This window comes from Acinonyx jubatus, chromosome B4, assembly GCF_027475565.1.
Source record: "Acinonyx jubatus isolate Ajub_Pintada_27869175 chromosome B4, VMU_Ajub_asm_v1.0, whole genome shotgun sequence".
Classification (NCBI taxonomy): domain Eukaryota; kingdom Metazoa; phylum Chordata; class Mammalia; order Carnivora; family Felidae; genus Acinonyx; species Acinonyx jubatus.
Window position 1 is genome coordinate 120137771 of NC_069387.1, and position 20189 is coordinate 120157959.

A 20189-nucleotide genomic window follows, 5' to 3' on the forward strand; every position below is an offset into this window, starting at 1 on the left:
TTCTTTCTGTTTCCTGCAAGGACTATTTTTAAATAGACTGCATATTCTGTGATCCCAGTTGGGGTCAGGGAGGGGTAGGGTGGGGTGGGTCAGAACACCATCTTAACTATGGATTCTGAAGACTCTCGAACGTACATAAACAGAGGTAATATGGAAAGAACTTGGCTGGCATGGGGTTCACAGAAGACATTTGATAAACATTTTTTTTCCTCTTGTATAACTTTTCAAAAAACAATACAATTGGCTTAGTGAATATCTTAGGTAATTTAGTATTCCTTTATCCAATGATTTGGTTACATTCCTAAAAAAATCTTATTTTTTATTTTTTATATGCTACCCCTTTTCCCATTCTTTTTAAAAATGATGACAGCTAGAACATGACAACTACTAATATCCCATGTTTTATAGACAAAGAATGGCACATTACATGCTTCTATTATTTTAGTCTTAAACTAAGAATCTCTTGGTTTCTAGAAGCCAATTTTCCTTCACCATAAATTTTATCTAATATTTAAAAAGATTGTTGGGGGGGTGGAGGAGGAAAGAGATTTACTTCTGACATCCTTTGTAGTTACAGTGAGTACTGGGTCTTCTATTTCTTTTGTATCCCCCAAAGTACTAAATGTTGGCTATACTAAACGTGTTTAATAAATACTTGTTGATCTGACTTGTTCTTACAGAACGGTACTGTTTTTAATATACAAGAACATCTGTTATTTGGCACTGACTGGGAATGAGATGTTCTGTATTAGTGAGTTTTTAAAATAATAAGCTTAACCCATTAAATACTTAAACACCATTTTTACCTTCCTTTGGAGGTATGGGATAATAAGTCTTTCTAAATGAATATGTATTTATTTACTTCTCAAATATAATAATAACTTTAACCTTCTTTTGATAATGCTGGGTCATAAGTCTGAACACCAGTAGTGACATTTTCCTGTGCATATGCATATACATACATATACGCATGTATGTGTGTATATATATATGTGTATGTAAATATTTACATATGGTGGACATGATGAGGGCCATAAAGGAGATGGTACTGAACATGAGGCTGAATGGCTAGCAATGCCATTGTTTACTTGGGAATTTCTTTTCTTAAACACATCTGCTGTCAGATGCTTTGTTTGGTGGTGGCAAGACGTGACAAGTACAGAGTTGTATTCATTCCTTCTCCTACTCACTCACTGAGTACTGCCACAAGGGCACTCAGATGCTATGATGACTGACTCTAAGGTAGTAAAGCAAAGCTGACCCTGAAAAATACCTTATTAGTGCAAAGGCCATAGCAATCTCCTCTAGAATAGTTTTCCTTATCCTCTAGAAAAGTCTGTTTCTCTTTACTCTCCTTCCTCATCTGTAAACTGCACTAATGAAGTAGGAAGAAGGAACATGACATCTTTTCAAGAACTGGTATAGAATGTTTTAGCAAAGGTATCTTTCAAACATTATAAACTCTACATAAGCGGAAGATAACACTTCTGCAGACGTGACTCTAACCACAATTGTGTCAATTTTATTAAGCCCTACAGAATGCTTAATTTTGAACAGAACACACAGGTTACCTGAATACTTACTTTTTCAGTAATATAAAAAGACGAAAACTTAAAAAGTGTCAAACTGGAAACAGCATAATGTAGTGAGCAAGACTGCCTGGGATTCCCCTCTGTAAAAGGGAGAAAACCTACCACATAAGGGTTTTGAGGATTAAATGAATTAATCCATCAAACGAGAATGAAATTTAGAAATCCCACTAAAGGCGGGAGCATTTCAAGATACAAGATAAAGTTTTTGCAATCTTTGTTAGTATTCCATCCCATGGAATAACAGTGATTTGTGATTTATTTTGATACTATCGATATAAAAACTGATTGATTTCCAAGAATATTATCCTTCCTTAGTTTTTCAACTTGACATCCTACAATAAGACTGTGTTACTTTTACTTTGAAAACATTATTTCCCTCTTTCACTTTTTTCTATTAAGATGGACATGAGTTTTAGTCTAATAACTGTAGTTTCGCTCAGACACACTGAGTTATGACACTGCAGAACTCCAGATGGCACTATTTACATTGTACTTGATACAAACCATATCCCTGGAATCCTGAAATTTGGCAGCCTTGTCTCTGCCTTATATTTTCCTATCATCTTGTTTTTCTGATATTCAATTTCATTCATTGTAAAGAGAGACAAAGACTACCTGAGTATATACACACCACACTTTTATTCTGTAACAATTAGTTTTCTTTTTTACAGAAATGTATAGTACAATTAAGGCACTAAAATAATTTTTTGTGAATAGATATTTTGATAGCTTATATTTTCTATGAGTTTCATTTATGACTGTATATGGGCATTATAAAATATTTATTTTAAAAAGGGGATATTGGGACTGATAAGAACTGCTGACTTAAATGAGAATTCAATTTTCTTATAAACCTACATAGATCACAGAATATAAAACTAGATGAAATTTTAGATTACAATTTAATCTCTCATCTTCTATAATAACATTTCAGATTATGAGTAGCCCTGTGGTTCATTGTTTAAATTAATGAAGTTATATCACAGAATGTAGAGAAGTAAGAAAGAGCTGAAATAGTTTAGATACAAATATGTCTTCTCATGCCAGATGAGTAAGAGTGCAGGTACTAGGGTCAGACTGCCTGATACTCCTGTTCCTCTACTTAACAGCTCTGTCCCTTTCCACAAATTACTTGGCCTCTCTTTATCTTATATCCCCATCATGTAAATGAGCATAAAAATAGTACTTATCTCAGAGTTGTTGTAAAAATTAATTAAATTTACATAGGTAAATGGTGGTTAATATACAGTAAAGCACTCAATAAAATATTTAGTAATGTTTTTGCTTATTAATATTGCAATTCACTTATAGAAAACAAAATATCTTCGTGATTCTTGGAGAAGCCTGAAATGCCTTCGTCTGAAATGATTATTCACAGGTTTAAAAATAAGTCAGTGATTACTGTTCACTGCCTTTCAACCTCCCTGTCAACCCCCAAAGGGGGGGAAAAAAAAAGTCAGTGCTTACCAAGTACCTAGCTAGCATGGTGCCTGGCACATACTAGACACTTGATACTTGTCAACTGAATGGACTAGTCTCTATATTAATTGAGTCTGAATACATTTGTTTGTCCTTTATACAAGTGACGATTTGTTAACAGATAGAGTGACATGCTAGTACAAGTAAGAACTATCTTCATTTTGTCTGATTCAGAATTTGGCAATTTTCAATAAAATACATAAACTTTATGAATCTGTTCAGGGGATACACCGTTGTGAAATGATGTCCCTAAGGCCATAAATCTAGCTAATTATAATACTGTGTCTCTCTTGGAAATGACAAAGTCAAACATCAGAAAATATGCATAGATCAAGATATTTATTTTAAAAATTATTTAAGTTGGCATGGAGTCAGAGAGAAATATTCACTCTACCCTTTATAGTACAAAATGTTATCTTCTAAGCATTTTCTAGTTTTAGCTAGATATTGTTGAAGACTTTTGCATCAATATTTGTAAGGGATATTGGTTTGCAGTTCTCTTATAATGCCTTTGGTATCAGGATAATATGGGCATCATAGAATAGTTATAAAATGTTCCCTTCTCTACTATTATCTATAAGCATTTGAGACACTGGTGTTGATTCTTCATTAAATGTTTAACAGAATTCACCAGTAACGCATCCTGTCCTGGGCTTTCTTTGTTGGGATGCTTTTAATTACTGATTCAATCTCTTTGTTTGTTATAGGTCTATTCAGATTTTCTCTCTTTTCTTGAGTTTTGCGAATTTTGTGTTTCTGGGAATTTACCAGAATTTTATCTAGGTTAATTTGTTGGTGTGTAACTGTTCATAGCATTCTCTTAAAATCCTTTTTATTTCTGTAAGGTTGGTAGTAATGTCCCACTTTTTCTGATTTTTCTAATTGGAGTATTCTCTTGGTCTAGACAAAGGTTTGTCAATTTTGCTAAATGTTTTCCAAGAACCAACTTACAATGTCTTTAATTCTCTGTGGTTTTCTATTCTCTGCTTATCTCTGCTATAATCTTTACTTTCTTCCTTCTGCTATCTTTGCGTTTCCTTTGTTCTTTTTCTAGTTCCTTTAAGATATAAACTTAGGTTACTGATTTGAGTTCTTTTTTTTTGTTTTTTAATATTTATTTTTGAGAGAGAGACAGAATATGAGCAGGGGAGGGGCAGAGAGACAGGGGGACACAGAATCTGAAGTAGGCTCCAGGCTCTGAGCTGTCAGTACAGAGCTGGATGTGGGACTTGAACTTGTGAACCATGAGATCATGACCTGAGCCAAGATCAAGAGTCAGGTGCTTAAACACCTGAGCCACCCAGGCACCCCTGAAATGTTTTTCTATTGTAGTCTTCTCAGAATTCCTTCTTTCCTTTGTTACTATGAAAGTGTAGGATACCTACTACTCTTCCTTACTTTAAACTTCTTGATTTATGCTGTTTCTTTTAAAAGTTTTAATCTATATTGCTAAGCTTTTGGACCAAGACATTTGACTTTAATAGCCAATTGGAATTATCCTTTACTTCTGATTGGTGAACTAAGCTGACAAATTCTAAATTTAGCTCCTTAGCTACAGCTAAAATGATGTTATCAACCCCCAATCTCAGTGGCTAAGAAAAATAAGCATACATTTCTTGCTCATGAATCTGTAGGAAGCTCTATTTCATAATGCCACATGGGTCCATATTTGTTCTGTGTTTCTCATTCTGGGACCAGTAGCTATCTAGGCCACTCTCATCTTACAGAAGACAGAGGACAATAGGTCAAGACAAACCAGGTAAATCAGATAAAGTGTCTGCTTGCATCATACCAGCTAACATTTTGTTGGCCTAAACAAGCCACACAGCTAAGCCCAATGGAGTGGGAAAATCTCCTTCCATGGGAAGAGGGGACGGAGAGTATTCATTTACTGAACAATAACATCATCGATCGCAGTGTAGCAAAATAAGGCAATTAGGTGCAACAAAGTTTTTTTTCTTAAAGTTAAATTTATTTAAAGGACTTACTTTGAAGTTAAGTCTTTCTCCTTTTTAGAACAATAATGTTCTTACTTTCAGAAAATGATGGTAATAATAAAAGGCAGTAGACATTTTAAAATTCTTACTACTTGACAAAATAAAAAGTTGGCAACCCTTTTTCAGTCCCCAAAATTTTAGGACCATTTTACCAGTCTACAAAAATCCCCAATTCTACAACAAGAAAAAAAGTAATAATAGACCACTGAATGTAATCCCAGGTCTTTGGCTATTGTTCACTATTCAGAGGCTGTTCCTTGGCTTGCAAAGACGCTCATTTTCCCCCTTCTCAGGTTTCATTATTCCAAATGCTTGTGATTAGGAAAGTCCATGTGTTACAGAACTAAAATGTCATTATTTATATCTAGTGATCTATTCTAACTTTTACCTTAAAAATGGTCCCATTTACTCTTCAGCTCTCTATACAAACTTGGTTTTGTAACATGTGAGGCCCTAAAATCTTAATGGCATGTAAATCTTTCATGTCCTTGACATGAAAATTTTAACAGGCAGTACATAAAGAATAATGGCCTATGACTCTATAACTTTAAAAGGATGAGCTGTTATGATTAAAATTTAACAAGTTCTTCGTGGCTTTACTTCCAATGTGAAAAGACACATATTTAATGGTTTTATATATATACAAGTGTTTATGAACACTAATGATTTTGTCATCGCCTCATCAAACATTAAAACTATGTAAAATAACAGAGCTGTGGGGTATTTTTCCTCACAGTACTGTTAAAGCAAATGAAGTGATTGGCACTCCTATAGAATTCCCTCATTTCACTCCTGACTCCTCAGCTTATTTCCACCTCCTACTCTTCGTCTTATTCTTTACTTGTGATATTCTCCAGCTTTAGGCACTATTAAAAAATGTTATAGCTACCTCATCCATTCCAAACTTGGGGTGAGGTGGAAGAATGTGATATTTAAATGCACTACATCTACAGGAAACCTTTATTTTTTATCTCAAAAAAATTTTTTTTAATGTTTATTTTTGAGAGAGAGAAAGAGAAAGAGAGAGAGCGAGAGAGAGAGCGAGTACACACAAGGAGGGGAGGGGCAGAGAGAGAAAGAGACACAGAATCTGAAGCAGGCTCCGGGCTTTGAGCTGTCAGAAGAGTCTGACTCAGGGCTTGAACTCACGAACTGCGAGATCATGACCTGAGCTGAAGTCGGTTGCTTAACCGACTGAGCCACCCGGGCGCCCCTACAGAAAACCTTTAATATAGAGACTTCCAAATTTGTCAGAATAGGAAATTTCCCATGAGTCTTAGTTTAGCAAATGAGATTTGCAATTCATTATTAAACAACTTTCAGACAGGATCTGTGAAATAACTTCACAGTATGGCAATTGCCTTTTAGTATCCTACTGATCTTACCCGATATTGGAGAATTTGACCCATTATATATTTAAATTTCATAAATGTACACATCTAAAATAAGAGGCAGAGAGGCACCTATGAGTCAGCAAGGGACGTTTCCATTAACTGGGATGAGAACTCAACTTACCAGTTGTGAAACTCATGTTTGTGTCATGCTTACAATTTAAACCAAGTATACTTCTTTTATAACATTTTATGGAGTAAATATACAAATTAAATTTTCTCTAATTTTTCTAATGTAATTCTCATTAAAATAAGATGAAAATTGAAAAATGTGGCTTTAACATAAGCAACATACCTGCAGGTATGATCATCACTCACACTTGCAAGTTCTTGGCCCTCTTTGGGCTCAAACACCAAACCATTAATGAAATCTGAATGGCCCTCTAAAATCTGATAAAAGGAGAGAAGTTAATAAGTACACCGGAAAATAACCTACAATATTCCTACCTAATATTTTTACTTCACTGACTTAAAAGCTTTCACTGCATGCTTCCCTTTTCTATAAATATTTCTTAAACAATTTGCTATTTTTAAAGCATGATTTATACACCCACTTTTCTGGAAGGTTTATCTTGGAAAGAAGCTGATCATTCAACACACAGCTATTAGCTTGATCTTTCTTTTCTAGTATGCATTTCTTACAAACACACACACACACACACACACACACACACACACACACACACACACACGCATACACACACACACACTTTTTTTTTACTGTACCTGTCCTCATATCACCTCCTTTTATTACATAAAGCTTAAGCAAAAATTAAAGCTAGAAGAACTTTCTAGGGGTACTGAGATAGAGTCCCCCTCAATTTTTTAACTCACATCTACTGCTCTGCACACTCTTTATCTAATAAACACATATGGATTTCACCTTCTAAGGTCTTTATTCACTTCCTCAATGTGACTGCCATCACCGGGGACAGTTAGTATTAGAAGCCCATAATCACAACAACTCAAAAATCCAGTTTTGTTTTGTGGCAAGAACATTTAAGCTCAAAGCTCGTTTTTAAAAAAAAAATTTTTTTAAACGTTTGTCTATTTTTTGAGAGAGAGAGAGAGAGAGAGAAATGGAGCATGAGCAGGGGAGGGCAAAGAGAGTGGGAGATACAGAATCTGAAGTAGTCTCTAGGCTCTGAGCTGTCCGCACAGAGCCTCATGTGGGGCTTGAACTCATGAGCCATGAGACGATCATGACCTGAGCCGAAGTCTGATGCTTAACTGACTGAGCCACCCAGGTGCCCCTAAGATCTACTCTTAGCAACTTACAGGTATGTAACACATACTGTTCATTATACTCATTATGCTGTACATTAGATTCCCAGAACTTATTCATCTTTTTTTGTTTTGTTTTTTGTTTTTTTGAGAACTTATTCATCTTATAACTGGAAGTTTATACCCTTTGACCAACATCTCCCCATTTCCCCTATCCCCCAGCAACCACCATTATACTCTGTTTCTATGAATTTGCCTTTTAAAAATTCCACGTATAATTGAGATCATACGGTATTTGTCTTTGTCTTATTTTACAGGGTTATTTACTATACTAATAGAAAACATATATATAGGGCTTACTATACACAAAGCTTTATTCTAAATGTTTTACATGAATTAGCTCTGTCAATGCTTATGGTCCTTGAGGCAGATACTATGATTATCCCCATTTTACAGATAAGAAACTGAGCACAAAGAAATTGGGAACTTGACCAGTCACACTGTTACTAAAGCGGTAGAATTGGGCTTCAAACCCTGGTAGTCTGGCTCCTGTGTCTGTGATCTTAAGCACTTTGTAATCCCACCTTGCCCTATGCTGTGCTAATTGTTGGTTCTCTTCAAGTCTGACTCAACTCTATGTGTGTTCATGTTTATTACTCTACTACTATACTGAAATGTGAATTTCTAATTTTCATTCATTTGCTGTGCCTATGTAATATTTTAATAAATGCTACCAGATCTATAACCTATAGTCCTTACTATAGCCTAAAACAGAGTCAAATAAAGTAAGATGACATTAAATGTCATTTTAAATTGAGATAAATTCAATTAAAAAAGCAAAAGTAATATATGTTTTAAAATAGAGAGTTATAAGTATACTTGTCAACATACCTTGTATTCATTTTTATCTTGAAGGTCTGAAGTAAACAACCTTATTTTCATATCAGCAGCTGAAGTACAAAATCTAGAAGTAAAAAAAACAAGACCCAACACAAATCAGTAATTAGAGCTATAAGTAGAAACAAGCACGAATCTCACATATATAATGTCAAGTTAACAAAGCAGGGCAAAAAAAAAGGATATTATTATTCCATTTGTATGAAAGTTCTTAGGTAGAAAAAATAGTTGATAAAATAGCTGATAAAACTACAGAAAAAAACTCAAGAAGATAAATGATTGCCACAATAATCATGAGAATAATTACCTTTAAGGAGAAGGGAGGTTAATTAGGAAGGGGCAGGGGGAGACCTTAGGTACTGGCAATGTTTTCTATTGCCTTCCATGGGTGATCATTACATGGGTGTTTGTTTTACAATAATCATGTTAAACTGCACATGTACTTTTTTTTTTCTTTTGTACTTTTGGGCACATATGCTATATTTCGTAACATACAAATTAAAGATAAGAAAAAAATAAAAAAAACCCAAAGCTTATAGTACCTAATTCTTCTTTGAATTTGTCCCATTATTGTTTTGGGTATTCATACTTTCCCACTCAGAGGAAACTCTAGAACAGACTTGTTACAACATTACTAATGTGAGGGTCTTCTAAAGTAGATTTCCCCATAGTGATGTCATAAGAAATCATTTAAAAATCTCTCACCAAAATATCATTTCTAAAATAGAAAAAGGCTATTTTAGAAGGTTTTTAAAATAAATATCTCAAGCAAAAGGGTTTATAAAGAAGGTATTAGTAAAAGAATAAGGCCAAGTTCAGTAAAAACATCAAAGAATACAGGCCTTACAGGGACAAAGATTATTTACTTAAAAAAGAATTAATGAAAAAATCTCATTAAGATTAAAAGAGGGGTGCCTGGGTGGCTTGGTCAGTTGAGCATCTGACTCCTGATTTCAGTTCAGGTCATGACCCCAGGGCTGTGGAAGTGAGCCTGGCAGCAGGCTCTATGCAGAGTATGGAGCCTGCTTGAGACTCTCATTCTCTCTCTCTCCCCCTCTCCCTCTGCCCCTCTCCTTGACTTGTGTGCGTGCTCTCTAAAAAAACCCAATTTTTAAAAATTAATAAATAAAATTAGAAGATAAAACACACATACAAAACTTTATGGAAAATCTTGTGGTGTTCTACTTTTCTCCAAACTTTGCTGCTTAACTTTATACATGGTAAGTGTATTTACATCATCCTTTAATAAACCATAAAGACTCAGAGAACAGAGGTAAGGTGAAGAGTTGCTCTCCAGCAAATGTGAAAGAAAAGCAGTGGGGATGAACAGAGAGACAGAGAGATGGAGAGAGAGAAAGAACTGACGGTAACTAAATGCTAAAGATAAAACACTAGGAATGGGTTCTTTCTAACTATAAGTTAACGATGGTAAGACAGACACAAAGTTATATACCTCAGTCATCTTGATAGACCACTCTTCAGTCATGAAAAAAATAGTATCTATTTTGGATTATAAATATAAAAAAGTAAAGTAAGAAATATAAAAAGTACAGTTTAATCACAACTGTGTAAAACTATTTATGAAAAAAATAGAGTACTGGGTATGTAGATGGCCTTTAAAAATGTTTCTGTATATTCCAAATTTGATACAGTAAATGTGTATTATTTTTATAATAAAAATAAATAATTTATTTAAAAACAAAATTGTGCTGCCAGCTTGCTATAAAAATACTGTCTTTAAAATTAATGGCTGGTTAACGTGCCAAGTTTATTATACATATTTGTAGAGTTCTCCCCGAAATTTGAGGCTGCTTATCAAAAGGCAACAATGACAAAAAAGATGAAACAGTATAGCATATCCATTAAAAGGAGGGCAGGAAAACAGGCACCAAGCAGAACCATGGGAAGAACAGTTTCTACAGCTTTAAAAATCTGCTAGCGAATGCAAAGAGACTGCCTGACTCTTGTTTAGCTTCAGATTCTGTGAACACTTCCTTTTAATATAAAAGGAAATGAACAGCAAACTGGCTGCTGACAATGACTTATGTATGTTAACAAGCACTGTCGTGTGGATTATTTAAAATTCAGTTAGCTAAAACCTGTAAAGCTTCTAGAAGAAAACAGCACATCTTCACAATCTTTGTTGCAGGCAACCATTCTGTAGTTAGGAAATAGAATGCATATGAAACAGTGCTCAACATCATGAGTCATCAGGGAAATGTCATTGTGGTACTAACCAAATTAAAGACTGACAACAATTAAACATTTTAGAGTTGGTAGAGGAAGTGGAACATCTTTAGATTATTGGTGGGCACATAAAATGGTAGAAGCACTATGGAGACTGGTACTTTTTAAAAAATGTTAACATACATCTATCCTCTGATTCTACTCTGATTCTCTTAAGAGTAGGAGCAATTCTACTCCTAAGAGAAATAAAACCATGTATCTACTAAAAGCTGTATATAGGGACACTCAAACAACTTTAGTCATAATAGCTAAAAACTGGATACTGCCCTAGTGTTTATTTACAGGAGAATGTTACAAACAAATAGTGGTATTTATACAATGTAATGGAATGCATTACAAAGTAACAAAATAAATGAAAAGAAAAAGAAAAGAGCCACTGGTACTCTTAACACGGATAAATCTCAAAAACATCATACTAGACACAAAAAATACATTCTATATGATTCTATTTACATGAAGTTCTAGAATAGGCAACACTCATTTCTGAAAATTAGATCAATGGTTGCTTTGGCAGAGGATGGGGTACATGGATTGACTGGGAAGGAGCATAAAGAACCTTTAGAAGTGATGGAAATGCTATGTATTGCCAGCATATGGGTTATACAAGTATATGCATGTCAACACTGATCAAATGGTACTCCCAGAAACTGAGAATTTCACTGTTTTCAAATTATCCCTTAATTAAAAAAAATTAGGTTAGCTCAGTAAGAGCTAACTTATGGCTGCTAAGCTGTTTACTAAAAGAAGACATATCTTTTAGATTTGACATCTGTGGAAGCAAGGTTAGTGTTCTGCAACAAGCACTAAATAACCTGACATATTATTATTGCCTTTGTGGAGAAGGCCTCAGCAGGTAGTGTCAAGATGTGTCAAGATGTGAAGACCTCAAATGATTTAGGTGAAACTCAAGTAAAAATTTATGTAGTCAGGCCCAAACATATTCTCAAAGTACCACTACCATGTTGCATATTTAAATCACATATTCAGATAGTAAGCCTAAATTACAAAATAATGGCCAATGTTAAAATTGCTAATGTCTAGGGGCACCTGGGTGGCTCAGTCAGTCGAGCGTCTGACTTAGGCTCAGGTCATGATCTCGTGGTTTGTGGGTTTGAGCTCTGCATGGGGCTCTGTGCTGACAGCTCAGGGCCTGGAGCCTGCTTTGGATTCTCTGTCTCTCTCTCTCTCTCTGCCCCTCCCCTGCTCATGCTCTGTCTCTGTCTCAAAAAGAAATAAAACATTAAAAAAAAAAGCTAATATCTAAAAGTGGGGAAAAAGGAAATGGAGGAGAAATGTCCTTATGATCAAAGGCTTCAGATCACTTACAACAAAGGATATTAATAAATACTGCATTTAATAGTTTTAAACTTACTTGATTATTGGAGGCAATGAATCAAGTCTAGTTTCTGGGCTCCAAGCTATGCCATCAACCCTGACTCCATGCTGAAATGTTCGTAGTGTTTTATATTGAATTCCGTCCACGTCTGCTTCTTCTTCCTAAACATACATAGTAAATGTTTTAATAAGTTATAAGAACAAACACTATAACACCCCATTTCGTTATAATGAAGAATTTATCAGGAGGCCATGTATATTCTTTTGTAAGTTCAAAAACAAATTAGATACTGAGACTTAAGTGGTTTACTGAACAACGATGACAAAAATCGATAAAACTTTCTAAGCCTCAAAGAATAACTCTCTAGGGCCACTAAAAATAAACAGTGAACATGTTATACTTTATCTTACTTAGAAGACATTTTATTCCTGATAGTGAACATATTTCACACCAAATGCGATGAAAATTGAATCCTCTAAAAATCAAAATATTCTAGGTAAATGAATTACCACACATAATCGAACTGACAATATTAAAAAAATACATACCGAACATAAAGTTTTGGTTATGTACAAGATAATGCCTCAGTCATTACAATGAATATCAATAATTTTCACATAGTATTATATATGGCACTATACATGTATAAGATGTTACAAATTGTTCATCTAATACTATTACAGTCTATGAATAGTGAATATGTTGATACAATCTGGTTAGTCTTTTGGATTCTAGGTTAGATGTTTAATTAAAGTCAGCTTATTTACCCGCTCAGTACTAGTAAAATGATTTCTGTTTATCTTCATGGGAAGAGGAGGAAGAAAAAATGAATTTTGAAAAGCCAAGTCATCTAGGTCTGGCAATATGGATGTTCACCTGAAAAGCTTTCCCATTATAAAAATAATGCAAAAATCCAAGTCCAGGGAAGCAACTGAGCACTTAGGCATGCAGCTATCTTAAGTACTTCTGCCCACATCCAATAACTAACTGCTTGTTTGCGAGGCAAAAAGACAAAGCTTAGTGCCTGCACAAAGAGGGATGATTAGAGACTTCTGCATAGATCCAGGACTTCTAAAGGGGAAGTAGGAATAAAACCAAAAAACCGAAACTACTATGCAAAATGTCTACCATGGGTGAAGGCTAAGAAAGAGAAATGCCACTTAGAAGAAAATCTCAACCATAAACTGGTCCTCACATAAGTTTGGGGCCTGAATTCACACTAACTATGTGCTTCAGAAAATAACATTTTAAAATGGCCATATGTTGGTAGTGGCCCCAAGCACTTGACAGACAAAAGCAAATTCTCTTTGGATGAACTACCTCTACCCAGGTCTCAAAAAGTTCCCACAGATATAGTTTAATCAAATATGATCTTACATGCATGCACTCATATACGTGGAAAAAAAGTATCACAAACACAAGTATGAGTAAGCAACAAGAGATTACCAAAAATGATTAGGCAGACTTTAAAAAGAACCAAACAAAAAATTTAGATGAAAATACCATAACGGAAAAAAAAAAAATCAATGCTTAGAGCAGCTGGAAGACAGATTTGAAAAAAATTACTCAGAATGGAGCAAAGTGAAGACAACAAGAGAAAAGGGATTCAATGCAAAGGTCTACCACGTATCTAATTGGGGCTATAGAGGAGTGGATAGAGGGAATGAGGGAAGAGGCAATATTTGAAGAGATAATGACAAAGGATCCTCTCCATACTTGATGACAGGCACCAATATGCATTTAGAAAGAAAAATACATCCCAGTTGGCTTAAATAAAAAATCTGCAGGCAGATACAACATAGTGAAGCTACAGAATATACACACAAACTCTCATGATATATACTTGTGTGTATATGTATATACACATTGAGGGAGAGAGTGGTGGGGAGGGAGAAGGCCAGGTGTGTGTGTGGGGGGGGGGAGGTGGGTAGGGGGAGGTGTCAGCAACAGCAGCCAGAAGAAAAGACAGGTTCCCTACACAAGAGATTTCCTATAAAAGGACAACCATGGACTTCTCAGCACAAACAACAAATGCATGAAGATAGTAGAATAAGAGCTCCAAAATGATGACTGAAAAAAACTCTAGAACTAAACACTTCAAGAATGAAGCTGTACTAAAGATATTTTCAGAAAAACAAAAACTAAGACTTAGCATCAATAAACTCTCACTGAAAGATCTAAAGCAGATGGTGGCAACCAATGTTGTGCAAAATCTGACCTCTGGCTTGTTTTTGTAAGGCCCATGAGATGAAAATCATTTTTAGATTTTTAAGGAGTTGTAAATAACTATGAGTAATTTGCAACAGACACCTTAAGTGGCTGGAAAAATGTAAAATATTAGAAATTATTTATTTTTTTTATTTTTTATTTTTTTCAACGTTTATTTATTTTTGGGACAGAGAGAGACAGAGCATGAACGGGGGAGGGGCAGAGAGAGAGGGAGACACAGAATCGGAAACAGGCTCCAGGCTCCGAGCCATCAGCCCAGAGCCCGACACGGGGCTCGAACTCACGGACCGCAAGATCGTGACCTGGCTGAAGTCGGACGCGTAACCGACTGCGCCACCCAGGCGCCCCAGAAATTATTTAGTAAATAACTTAGCAGTAAAAATTTAGTAGTAAAGTTTTTCTTATAGTAAAGAATGTGCTTTCAGGTGAAGAAAAATGATCCCAGAAGGAAGGCCTGAGATGTAAGAAAAAGTGAGTAAAAAATCAAAGGCAAGCAGGTGGGTTAATCTAAACAAATATTAGCCACATAAAACACTTAAATTCGTGTGTTAAAGTGAAAAGAAAAATGACAGAACTAAAATATGACAGTAATATAAGTCTGGAGGGTGTGGTAATAGTTCAAAGAGTCAAAGATCCTTATTTTGTTCATGAAGAAGTTAAAGATATTAATTTTGACTTTGTCTAATTGTGTATGTTAAAGTGTCTTTGGTAACCATTAAAAGAAACAGCATGTACAACCTCCAAATTAACAGGGAAGAAAACAATGAAAGGAGGTAACAAAACACAAGCAGAAGACATAAGAATATGCGTATTGGCAAGGTTTTCAAGAGTAAAAAACAAAAAGTAACCCAAATAGCCAACAGAAGAATAGATTAATCATGGTATATTTGTGTATCATATAACAATGGAAATAAATGAACTTTGACATGGAGGAATCTAACAAATACAATGGTAAGAGCAACATACTGTAGAACAGAATACAGAATAATATCATTAAAACAAAGGTTAAAACATGAAATACAATATACTGATTTGTAACACCTACATATATGGTAAGTCTATAAAGAAAAACAAAGAATCCCCAACATAAAATTTCAGACTCTTGGGGGTGAGAAGGAAAGGCCGTAAGGGGAGAACACCCAGAGGGCTTCGAGGGAATTACTAATGTTCCATTGCTTAAGCCAGGTTGTGGGTATACAGGAACATATTTTCTTCTTCTTCTTTTTTAAAATATTTGTTTATTTTGAGAAAGGGTGAGGGGCAGAGAGAGAGGGAGAGAGAATCCCATGCAGGCTTTGCACTGATAGCCCCTATGCGGCGCCCAGCCTCACCATGAGATCATGACCTGAGCTGAAATCAAGTGCTGGATGCTCAAGTGACTGAGTCATCCAGGTGCCCCTATTTTATTATTCTTTATACTTTTTATAGATAATACATATTTTAAAATACTTTTTATAGGCTTAAAATATTGTAATTTAAAAATAAGTAAATCCTTGTCTTGTTATTTAAATCAATACCCTAACTGGTCTAGAGACTCCAGCAAAATTTTTCATGACAAATTTGCCCAAGGAATCCTCTGTATTAAGTGGCTGTAGTTAGTTACCTTTTGTAAGTTATCCTTTATAATTCTTTTATAATTTTATAAAATTCTAACATCATCAAGGAAAAAAAATCCAGAGCAGGTGAAACTTGTTATTTAATGAATACATATGTCTACATAGATAGGAATATTACCTAAAGGCCTGTTCTAAGAACTCCATTCATCCTGAATCTAAATGCAAAGTTTCAGGGACGCCTGGGTGGCTCAGTCAGTTAAGCATCCGACTTCGGCCCAGGTCATGATCTCACAGTCCGTGAGTTCAAGCCCCGCATCAGGCTCTGTGCTGACAGCTCAGAGCCTGGAGCCTGCTTCAGATTCTGTGTCTCCCTCTCTCTGACCCTCCCCCATTCATGCTCTGTTTCTCTCTGTCTCAAAAATAAATAAACATAAAAAAAAAATAAATGCAAAGTTTTAGAGTGTGTACTTAAAGTGAATCCTATTGGATGTGTAGATTTTTTCCAGGATAGCCTTTGGGATCCTTAGCAAAGCCATTTCACAGATACATTACACAGGGTTTTCTCTAAATAATTCAGATGCCCCTTGAAAACAACTTTAAATTTCAGATGAACTTAGAGTTAACAACAAAAAGTTTTTCCATAAATGAAAAAAAGGAGATAGAAATGTACTTATCAAGGAAAGAAAAACACTGTCAACTTTTATTACTTCATAATCTATGTGTATAATAACTGTATAGCTAACAGCCAGATATGCCAAGGCAGCAACCACTAAGCAATTTTAAAATAAGGTTAAGAGCCTAATCATAGCTGACTTCATAGTTTGGGTTACATCTATTTTTCCACACTGGACAAATCAATCTTCTAAAAATGAAGTTTCACCATCAAAACACACTTTACTTTGCGACTGTAACAACAGTGTTGACAATTGGGTTCTATAATTTGTTACCCATAGTATATATGGAGTTATTGGGTGGCCGGTGGAGATAAAGAAACCCAGGGACTCTATACCCTGAGCTTTATGTATTACCAGTGAAACCTTTTTTCCTGGCAGCAATGTCTGCCATGGAGCCAACTAAAAGGCTAGGGTGTGTGTGTGGTATAGGCAGAGACGAATGTTATTTTAGGTTTAGTTTGGGGGGTAGGCAGTATTGTATAGGAAGGAAATTAAGACACTTTGGAAAACTTGCTACAGTACAAATCATTATATAAGGCTCTGGCGTATTTGAGGTTGGGACAAAGCCAGGCTGATTGAAAGGGCTATTCTAAGGGTTTGAAATTGGTAGGCCCTCCCACCACACCCATTTAAGGCCAAACACAGAATTTTAGTCAGATGAGACTGTAAAAGTTTACCTAGTCCACTTCTCTCATCTCACACTTGAATTTATAGAACATCTGAAGAGAGTTTGCACAACCCTTCTCTGCACATTTGGTGACAGGAAATTAGCTACTTCTTGGGGGGAGCTTATTCAACTCAGGGGTAGTTCTGATTAGAAGAGTTCTCTTTAACGTTAAACCTAACTCTGTTCCCATGTAAATTCTATTCAGTGCTCCTGCCTTCTGGAACCATATGGATTAAGTCTACTTCAGTGATGGCAAGTGTCTGGCCACAGCTGATCTCTCTTTAGGTGAATGCACTCAAAGAGCAGATTCAGCATCGGTCTTAAAGCGCTATTAAGCCACAACTCAACTCAGAATTGACAAGTAACACAAAATACATCTACCATTCTGAGTCTAATCCCTCTTTCACATGATGGTTTCAAACATTTTAACAGCATTCTGAAATCTGTCTTTGAATACATCATCTGTTTTGCATCATAATATACACTGTTGAGAACTGAAGTAAACATTAAACAACCTGTGAATTTATACAGGAGAATATAGAGCTATACTGTCCAGCATGGTAGCCACCAGTCACATGGGGTGATTAAGCACCTGAAATATAGCTAGTTCAAAACTGTGTATATTTTATAAAGTGCAAAATCCACACCAACACAAAATATCTCATAAATTAAAAAAATTTTTTTTAATGTTTACTTTTGAGAGAGAGAGGCAGAGTGTGAGCCAGGGAGGGCAGAGAGAGAGAGGGAGACACAGAGTGTGAAGCAGGCTCCAGGTTCTGAGCTGTCAGCACAGAGCCTGATGAAGGGCTTGAACACACAAACTGCAAGATCACGCCCTGAGCTGAAACCAGATGCTTAGCTGACTGAGCCACCCAGGAGCCCCTCATTAATTTCTCATATTGGTCACATGAAATATTTTGGATACAACGGGTTAAAAAAAACATTAAAATTAATTTCACCTGGTTTTTACTTTTAATGTGTTTGTTATAACACTTAAATTTATATACCTGTGGCTCACATTGTATTTCTACAGAACAGCATTGAATTTGGCAGTTAATCATTGCACTGACTCATGCTGAACATCCAGGTGACTAAAAACTATAAGTCACAATTGTCTCTTCTAGCTTTAGCAGTCTATCATTTCAAGACTTTATTAATTTTTAGCTTGTTCAACTTGGTCCATTAATCCGATCTATTAAAGAATAGCTCAATTCTAAGTTTGTGTCTGGCAAACAATAGGTGCTTAATAAATACTTGTTAAATGCAGTTTATCATCAAAGCATTAGGTATCCTTGTCAGCTTCATGTTCTATATAAATTCAACGAGCTTGCTTAAATCAAATGTTCTCATTCAAATCCCAGTAAGGGCCCCGATGCATTACTGGTGACCCTTTGAATAGACTAGGAACTTTCATGTTTCCTCCACCCTTTGCACATAGGACTTTTTAAAGCAGTTTTCTTACTGCATTGTTTTACGTTTAAACATCTTGAGGTCAGAGTCCTTGCTTTTTTAACATGTGTTACCGGTTCCCAGCACCTGATTTGCACTTAATACTTGACAAATACATGACATCAATTAACAGTACCATCATTCAGCTCAAATTTCCATATTCAAAAGAACACAGTAAGATTCTGAAAAATGCTTTGTTGATATTTAAACCTAGTGCACTGTTTCCTAAGAGTCTTAGAATGAGGATTGCCTTTCCAACAGGAAAGTGGAAAGCTTTCAATTCAATTTACCTTTACTTCATGTTGTCTCAGACAAGAGGGAGGCAGAAATTGGATACTATGAAACTTGAAGATTCTAACATGAGAAAATACAATGTTTAATAGTGTTTAATTAGATAAAAAAAACTTTAAAGGGAAGCAATAATTTATTCTGAATCCTCAAACACAGATTATTGGGATTCAATTCTCTTGCAGAACTATTTGAAATATGGCTGCAACCTGTCTGAATAGCAGAAGGAAAAGAACAGGGGTTTAGAACCAAGGTCTAGGTCTTGTTTTTTTATTTACCAGTCATTTACAAATCCCTGAACTTCTTTGAAGTAAAATGGAAACTCTATGAGGTCAGGGACAGTTGTTTAATTGTATCTCCGATACTTGGCACAGAATATTTGTGTTCATTACTTGCCAAATTAATAAAATCCAATTCTTTCTTTAGGTAACTTGGCTGTAAGACCCAGATTGCCAATCTGACAGGCCTGAAGATGAACAAGGACAATGTGCAAGACATGACAGAGCAATACAAATGTTTTTGTTAGTTCTCTTCTCGTTTTGTCTTTTGCTTTCATTTTCTCTCTGCCACTCATCACCTCTGCCTTTCTTCTTAATTTTTTTCTCCCTTCTTGACTTTCTCATTTCCTAGCTGGACATAAACAAGAGATTAAGGTATATTTTTTCAGTATTTTTTTAAACACAATTCTATGTTTACAGCTATTAATTTTAAAAGTAATGAAGTAAAAGTTTCACCTGTAAGGAGCTGCTCTATTCTTTCATAGGTTAGTAGCCTACACTGGAAGGATGGTTTTTCCCTCAGTCTTTTTCAAGAGTGTGTTATTTCTCTTAATAATGTGGACTTTTTTTGATCCTAACCAAGTAGTCCAGCTAGTCAGACCGAGGGTCACTTAGTGTGAAAGCGAGCACTTCCTATCCTAACCTTAAGAGACAACATGGGACAACGTAAGACCTCCTGTATTCTACTCAGACACCGAAAAACTGAAGCCTTTAATTCATACTTTCTCCTTAGGATAAATACTCATGCAGTCTAACTTTGTATAACTTTATATATTTATTGCATTGCAAAATGCTAAACTGCACTTATGATGCCAAAACATTGTAAGATACTGAACTGCTTCCCAAGTAAAAGAGAAAATAATGTTTATAAACAGTATGGGAGTG

General features: G+C 35.4%; 1 protein-coding gene across 1 annotated transcript in view; it reads right to left on the bottom strand.

Moving 5' to 3' along the window:
- Positions 1–20189, bottom strand: part of NUP37 (nucleoporin 37) — a 45199-nt gene that overhangs the window by 22402 nt on the left and 2608 nt on the right. Inside the window, exons 3-5 of the mRNA XM_015068795.3 lie at positions 12200–12324; positions 8575–8647; positions 6755–6849 (exon numbers count right to left, since the gene is read on the bottom strand). Of these exons, the coding sequence (XP_014924281.2) occupies positions 6755–6849; positions 8575–8647; positions 12200–12324 (293 nt within the window). The remainder of the gene's footprint in view (positions 1–6754; positions 6850–8574; positions 8648–12199; positions 12325–20189) is intronic.